General features: G+C 35.9%; 1 protein-coding gene across 1 annotated transcript in view; it reads right to left on the reverse strand.

Moving 5' to 3' along the window:
- Positions 1 to 1,348: 1,348 nt before the first annotated feature.
- Positions 1,349 to 8,652, reverse strand: part of NR2C1 (nuclear receptor subfamily 2, group C, member 1) — a 65,021-nt gene continuing 57,717 nt past the window's right edge. The window contains exons 9-11 of the mRNA XM_006871811.1: positions 6,575 to 6,712; positions 3,411 to 3,516; positions 1,349 to 1,660 (exon numbers count right to left, since the gene is read on the reverse strand). Coding sequence (XP_006871873.1) covers positions 1,486 to 1,660; positions 3,411 to 3,516; positions 6,575 to 6,712 — 419 coding nt within the window. The 3' untranslated portion in view covers positions 1,349 to 1,485. The remainder of the gene's footprint in view (positions 1,661 to 3,410; positions 3,517 to 6,574; positions 6,713 to 8,652) is intronic.

Consider the following 8,652-nt stretch of genomic DNA (forward strand, 5'->3'; position numbering starts at 1 on the left):
AAATGCAGCTTCTCGTCTACTGTAAAAATATTCATTAAAAATGTGCTTTGAATAAATCCCAGTATTTGTTTTTAAAAAATCAACAGACACACGGGAATAATTCATTATGAAGTAAGTCATAGCAAAAACTTAAATATAACAGTACCAGGCTTAAGAGAAACATTAATGTGGAAGACATCAAAGGATAGTCTAAAAGGCTTTTGCTGTGGCAATAACAAGGCTGATGTTCACACTATAGTGAAAGTAGCTTCCCACTCCTTTTTTACAGTGCAAAAGAAGTGTGTATTCCTTTATATATTGTTGCTATTGTTAAGTGTTGTCAAATCACTTCCCACTCATAATGACCCTATATAGGGTTTCCAAGGATGTAAATCTTTGTGGGAGCAGAAAGCCTCAACTTTCTCCCAGGGAGTGGCTGGTGGGCTTGAACCACCGAACTTGTGATCTGCAATCCAGTACTTATTCTACAGAGCCACAGCACTCCTATATTACAGAAACTGTTACATTAAAAAAAAAAAAAAATTATTAGCTCGATTTAAAATAATGGTCTAAAACATGGATTACCTGTGATAAATTATTTAACAAATTGGGTGAATTTTTCTAATGACCTAAGAGTAATTGTCTAAATCCCATGGCCATGTTAGGAAGCTATAATACAGCCAGAAAAGAAGAGAGGTCAGAATACTTTTTGTGGAATGGAAGAGCAACAATTTTAATATCTATACTAAAATAATGGAACTTTCTGGGCTCAGTCTCTACTACTTGAAAAGCACAGCAGTAAATACATTAAAACATGAAACCTACATTATTAGTAAAACCAATTTTCTGCTACATAAATAAAAAGTGCTTGTAACTAATAATATACACTAAAAATGTCAACTCTTAAGAGTACGAATGGTCTCTGTCTCATTGCCAGCAATGAGAGCAATATCTACTAAAGTATGTCATAATTACAAAAGACACAAAAATATATAATATCCAACCATCTCCTATAATTCAGTTACCATTAAGCATAAAATATTCTTCTGTTGACACAGTCATTATAATAAAACAGAACTATATGATGTAAGAATAAAATCCAGGAAATCCTCCTTAAGGATTTCTGACTATAATGTGATTGTACTAGTTCATATGAAGTTAAATATGAATAGAACACAATTATGAAAAATAAGACTAATTTATTTGTTTTATAAAATAAAACAGAATGAGAGATCATATTTAGATAGTCAAGAGGTGACAGTTTAGGTGTCATCTTCATCAGGAGCAGAGTCACTTATATAAGACGGAAATGGAAATTCCTTCCTGCTACCTGCCCAATCACTTTAAAACATCTTTTTAAGGATGTTATTAAAATAATCATTTGCTGAGTTTTAGTTACTCTGTAAAGTCAAAATTTCCAGATATTCTGGAAGCAATGAGTTCAATTTGGCGTCTTCTTGTGTTCTGGGAGAGAACAACAGGCTCACAGCACTGAGATTCCAGCTTTCAAATACTGTGGCCAATAATTTGAGAGTTATAATCTGCAGGCTCCATTTTTAAAATATGTGGGATGACGCTGTCAATTCGTACATTGCCAATCAGACCTTTGAAAAACAGTTCTTCAGTGATTGTAGCATTCATCAATCTCAAAGCTGGCAATCTGAGTAGCAGTCTGGATAACCTAACAACAACAACAAAAAGTGAGAAGGGAGACATCAAAATTGTACATCAGAGAGAAATTCAGGATAAATATGAGTTAATTCCTATATATCTACTGTTTATGCAGCAATGGGCTCGAGCATAACAAGGACCTGTCAGTGTTTCGTTCTGTTTTGTATGGGAGTCGCTATGAGTCGGAACCAACGCGACGGTACCTAACAACATCTACTGACTGTGGCCTAATTTTAAAAAGATTTCATTAAAAAAAAAAACAAAAAAAAAAAACGTATTGTGAATTGGATAAAGGTTTAGTTTTCCACTGAACAACACATATACATTTTGTTTAAAAGTCACTGAATGCAATCCCCACAATGTGACATTAATATTTTACTTCTTTCCCTGTGTTTCCTGTTTCTGTTTCTCCTCTCTTCATCCTCTAACTTTGTCTTTCGGCAAATGTTGCCCTTTGAATATTAAACAATTTATTACTCTAAGAAGTACATACCTCTTCAGTTTTATTTTGTTAAAAAAAAAGATGTACTGTTTGGATAAAAATTATGACATGGAGGCGAGTTCAGTTCCAAGTCTTAAGGTGTTATTAAAGGGCAAAGTCTCAAAGTTCTACCTGTGTCAAGCTGCTCAGTAACCCTGGTCTCCCGCCACCCTCCACCCGCCAACTCTATCCAGGAACATCTAATGTGATCCCTCCCTCCCTTTCACAGTGATCTGTGGTGGTAGCTGGGCAACATCTATTTCTTCTGGCCTCAGAGTTGTGGAGGCAGAGGTTCACAGGGACTAATTGCTTCCATACATCTATGATTTTCTTCCATACATCCCTCCTCACGATGGGTAGTCATTTTTTAAAGTTAAAATCAGAGCTTTCATATTCTCAAGCTTTAAATTTAGTGCATGACAACCACCTGGATATAAAGGTAGATACAGACTGCACAGCAAAACTTTGCTCCTCCAGCTATGCTGTGTTGCTTATACTACTTACACAAGATTTCACAAAGCTACTTAGTGGGAGAGCCAGGATTCAAACCAGTTACTGTGGATTTGATGTTTGTGTACCGAGCTACTCTACTACACCAGATGTCCCCCAAAACTGAGTTATCTTATAAGTGGCATCTTTTTTCTCAAATAAACACTAGGAAGATAGAAATATCACAAGCCACATTTCAAAATTAATGACAAAATATTGTTAAATAGTGTTTTTTCATTCATTAAAACATTTTTCCCTTTTACTAATAAAATCCACTAATTCATCTGAAGAAAATATTCAGTTTGACTCTAGCACAACCATAAATTGTGTTACCTTGAACTCTTGAACAAGTTACCTAATTTCCATGCTGAAGACTCCTCTTCTATGTTGCTGTTGTTACTAAATGCCGTCAAGTTGGTTCTGACACACAGTGACCCTGTAAAGCGTTTCTGAGGAGCGGCTGGTGAATCTGAACCGCTGACCTTTCGGTTCAAACCAACCTTGCAGTGCAGTGGTTATTTTACAGCGCCACACCAGGACTCTCTATGAGAGAGCTTCAAAAGGTTCATGGAAAAAGGCATTACCTTTTAATTCTATGTTTCCACAATTCACCTTGTATAAAACGTGAAAACTGGATTTTCATATGGAAAAAGCTTGGGATGCAGTGCTGTTGTCAACAGTATTTGCTATTTGAAAAGTCAATGTTAATTACCCTTGGAGTGGAAAATAATGAAATAAAAGATACACAAAAAATGCTAAAAATGAATTTCATTGTTTAATTTTCACATACCGGTAAGTGTCATCTGGATATGTTTTGGTTATGTAATCTTGGAATTCCACATAAGCCTTTTCCTGAAATTTCTCAATCTGCTGCATGTTTTCTAGGCCAGGATGATCTGAAAAATAAAAGAATATATTTTTATCCCAGTTCTGAATGTTCATTTAATTAAAGAGCTAGGAATACAGGTGAAAGAGGTGCGAAAATAATTTGTTGCTGTTAAGTGCTGTTGAGTCAATCCTGATTCCTAGCGACTCTATACAGAGTTTCCAAGGAGTGGCCGGTCAGCTTGAATTGCCAACCTTACAGTTCAAACTGATCTTGCGGTCCAGCGCATTAACCCACAGCGCCACACCAGGGCCCCTCAAAAAAAAAAAAAACCCACAACAAAAAAGCTCTTCATATACTATATGGATCTTTCATTCCACAAATATTTATTGAGCCCACTTACTATGTATCAGGTACTGTATTTTAATCACTTAAAATAGTTTAATCTCATGCACACACTCCAATATCTAATAAAAAATAAGTCAATTGAATTCTCCAAAAATAACTTACTCCCTCATTCAAAAAGGGAAGCAAAAGACTTTGATAATTTTGCTTTTAACAGGGAAGAAAAAAATTTAAAAATGATTCAGTTTATAGTTTAAAAATCTTTAATCCAATGATAATTTTCAAGTTAAATTCTATATTGTAAAAACTATTAATAAAAAAAACACTATTAATAGGTAAAAAGAGAAAACATCATAGTACGTCATCTACATTTAAAAAACTTGATAAAAACAAGAAATAATCTAAACCATTTCATAAACAATGGACTGCTAACTACAAGCTTGGTAGTTCAAACCCAGCAGCTACTCCTCAGGAGAAAGATGAAGCTTTCTATTCCCCTGAAAATTTAGAGCTTCGACAACCCTATACAGGGTAGCTATGAGTTGGCGTCAACTTGATAGCAGTGGGTTATGGCATTTGAATGAATCCAAATATTGATAGAATGACATAAAAATTGTGCCTGACTTAAGGCATATTCAAAACTATGGAAAGCTCTGAGCTGAGTAAAAAGAATAAAAACTGATAAAAATACAGAAAATACTTAGTCAAATACAATTACCTTAGAATTCTAACTCTAAATCTGTGTTCTTTAAATTTTAAATAAAAGGAAAGTGGCAAATTGTAATAAAAATGACACTGTCACTAACTTGTGTGAGACCTTAGAAGAAAGAGTATGAAAAAGCTTTGTCTTGTTGGTATCATTGAGTTGTTGTTGTTACTGCTGTCGAGTCGGTTCCGACTCATAGGGACCCTGTATAGGGTTTCCAATAAGCAGCTGGTGGGTTTGAACTGCTAACTTCGCAGTTCAGACCGATGTTGCGGCCCACTGCTTATCCTACAGTGCCACACCAGGACTCCATCACTGAATGTTGTTGTTGCTAAATGTCGTCCAATCAGTCTCGATTCATAGTGACCCTGTATAGGGTTTCCAAGGAACAGCTGGTGAGCCTGGACTGCTGACCTTGCGGTTCAAACTGACATTGCAGTCCAGTGCATTTACCCACAGTGCCACACCAGGAAGCAGGAAAATTCCTCAGCTTTGTTATACTGTTATTGTTAGGTGCCATCGAGTCGGTACCAACTCATAGCGACCCTATGCACAGCAGAATGAAACACTGCCCTATCCTGGGCTAACCTCACAATTGTTGCCATGCTTGAACCTACTGATGCTGCCACTTTGCCTATCCATCTTGTTGGGTGTTTCCTCTTTTTCTCTGACCCTCCACCTAACCAAATATGATATCCCTCTCACAAGGATTAATACAATTCCCCAAGGAAAAACATAGGATCTAACAAAAGTCACTTCTACTACTCAGAAATTGATCATTGAGTGTACTATCAAATGGTTTTATGAGAAAACTATAAAACTGATAAATAAAGGGTCCCTTTTTTATTTGTTGTTAACTTTAAAAAAATGTTTGGGAATTTACCCAGCAACATAATACTAATCTCTCAATCTGCCATTAAACAACAGTGTGGCAATATAAGATAAGCACTGGACTGCAAAACACAAGGCTGGCAGTTCAAACCCAGTTGCTGCTCCTCGGAAACCCTACAGAGGGTTGCTATGAGTCAAAACCCACTGGACTGCACACTTCACAACAACAATAAAACATATTTAAGAATTCAAATGCTAATGCAACAAACTAAAGATCTAAGTCTTAGCACTAATTTATTCAACGGTCCTTATTGGAGGAGACTTCAAAGAGTTCCTAGAAAAATGGAATGAAAAGATAATAGAACTTTTAATGTTTGAAGCCCCTCGCATAGCCAGACAAATTTCTAACATGAGGTTCACACTGAGCAAAGAAGTCTTAATATGTACAAATAATAGTTTTAGTATATTCGATGTTACCAAAGTTTAAAATCTGTGCAATACAACACATGAAGTTTAAATGTAGTAGTAGTAAACACTGCCAAACATTTATGAAACCAGCAAAGAACACTTAAAATTGAGATCCAACTGACATACCATAAAACACAATATTTCAAAATATATAAAACAATTTTTAGTACACAGATTTGTACAACTGTCACCACAATCTAATTTTCAAACACTGTGGTCACCCCAATAAGAAAATTCACCATTTTGGTCACCCAAATGAAATTTCATACCCTTTCCTCCATATTCCTAGTCCCTAGCAAACATTATTTTATGTCTCTGTAAATTTCCCTACTGTAGATATTTCAGATAAATGGAATTATACTATATGGTCCTTTGATTAACTTCTTTCACAAAGAGTAATGGTTTTAAGGTTCATCCATGTTGGAACATATACCAGTACTTTATTGCCAAAAAATATTCCATTGTAAACATATTATCTCATATTTTAAAATTCCATTCATCAGTTGACAGGCACCTACATTTTACCTATTTTGAAAAATGCTGCTATGAACACTCATGTACAAATATTTGTATGGTCACATATCTTCATGTCTTAAACCTGTATCTAAGTGTGGAACTGCTGGGTCACGTGGTAAATTTCTGTTTAACATTTTGAGGAACTGTTTCCCAAAGTACCCACATAACTTTACATTCCCTCCACCAGTGTCTATGGGTTAGGTTTACTCCACACGGTCAACCATCGCATTTTAAATAAGTAGTGAAATGTTTCTATATATACCTGGGCTGAATAGTACTATTGCCTTCAGGTAGGCATATTCATATCCATCAATGCAGAGTTTAACCATGCTGTTACAAAACTCCTGTAGCTTGAAGATGTGATCCATTAATAGTTTTCTTCTTTCTGTTGACATCTTATCTTTAAAACAAATGAATAATATAAGTTTCTAGTATTTGTTTAAAATGCATGACTATTTTCATCTAATATATTTCCTTCTCACCAATATCTAGGTTTAATTATAATCAATCTATAAAAGTTAAAAATTCAGTATGAACTGTATTAATCATACTCAGACAATATTCATTAAAAATAAATTTTAAGAAAGTTTTTCAGTATGAAAAACCTTAATGTATTGTTTCCACTCAGGATATAACTTTGAGAAATCATAAAAACAACCATCTGGAAAACTGACCATCCAAAAACGTACATAGGACTCAAATGCTAATATTAAGATTTCATTTAGACCTATATACTTTTAAGTGCCGTCAAGTTGGTTCGGACTCAGAGCAACTCTACAAGGTTTTTCAGGAGCAGATGGTGGGTTTGAACTGTTGACTTTGTGGTTCACAGTCCAGTGCTGATCCTACCTACAGCAGCACACCAGGAGTCTAGACTTGGAATAGCTGAAAAATACTAGCACAATCACCTAAATTTTTTTAAATGACCAATTCTATATAATAAACACTTAGCAAAGAACAAGGCCAAAAGGAAAAGAACAAGGCCAAAAGGAAAAAAACCTTGAGTAAAACTGTTAAATACATATTTGAATTTATTATATAGCATGATGATGAAAACACATCTGATTAGTCAAACATAACTTTACTGAAAGCAAGCAGGCAGCATTGTTATTAATTGCTGTTGAGTGTTCTGACTCATAGCAAACCTGTGTAGTGTTTCCAAGGAGTGGGTGGTGGGTTTGAATCAATGACCTTGTGGTCAATAGTCCTGTGCTAATCCTACAGTACCACACCAGGACTCCAAGAAGTATTTGTTGTTGTTCAGTGCTGTTGAGTTGGTTCTGATTCATAGCGACCCTGTATAGGGTTTTCGAGGAGCAGCTGGTGAGACTGTGGTTCAAACCAACTTTGCAATCCAGCGCATTAACCAGCAGTGCCACACTGGGTACTCCTAGAAGTATGTTGTTGTGGTTGTGAAGTGCTGTCTGGCACACTATAATTATATGAGAAACGAATCAGGTTTAGAATCCTTTAATAAGATGGGAATGTACTAGGAGCTGAGGTCCCTGGGACCGCCAAGGGAGAGGAGCAGAGAGCGGGACCCTAACCAGAGAAGCAATGATGCCTGAAATGGAGCCAAAGATGATGTTGTGGAGTGATGGAGCAGCTGGAGACTTTAGATCCAGAGAGCGAGAGCGACTGTGTGCTGAAGACCTGAGGGGCACGGGAGAAGGATTGCATGGAGGGGATTGTAACCATGGCAATGAGACGATATATGATGGAATGAACGTAAAAGTAATATTCTCCCATGTAAACTATCACATAATTCACAATAAATCATTAAAAAAAAAAAAAAAGATGGGAATGTAGTGTCATCTTTTAATGGAGCTCTACTGAAGATGAGATTATGGTAATTCTGATCTGTAAGTACGAAGAGGCAGAGGGTTTAAAAGTAATGCAAAATGAGAACTAGAATATGATATGGAAATGTAAAGTCATTTCCAATTTATAAATTATTCCCTGAATTTAAAAGGCGGTACTTTTCATTTGATGACAGTGTGGTTGATAAGCCAATCTAAAGTTAAGCATTTATAAATTAGCTGTGTCCTTAAATGAAGGAGTGTTCTAACTACTTTGGCATCTAGAAAAGTTAACAGTAAAAGTCTTTCAATGACTATTTAGTATTGTTTCAGAGTGAGAATACACCTTAAAGAAGGTAAGTCTGTTGTGAGACTCAACCACCACTCATCTCTAAGTTTGTTGCACTGTGGTGGCTTATGTGTGTTGTACTGTGGTGGTATGTGTGTGTGTTGTACTGTGGTGGTATGTGTGTGTGTTGTACTGTGGTGGCTTATGTGTGTTGTACTGTGGTGGTGTGTGTGTGTGTTGCACTGTGGTGGT

Source organism: Chrysochloris asiatica, unplaced genomic scaffold (assembly GCF_000296735.1).
Source record: "Chrysochloris asiatica unplaced genomic scaffold, ChrAsi1.0 scaffold00174, whole genome shotgun sequence".
Classification (NCBI taxonomy): domain Eukaryota; kingdom Metazoa; phylum Chordata; class Mammalia; order Afrosoricida; family Chrysochloridae; genus Chrysochloris; species Chrysochloris asiatica.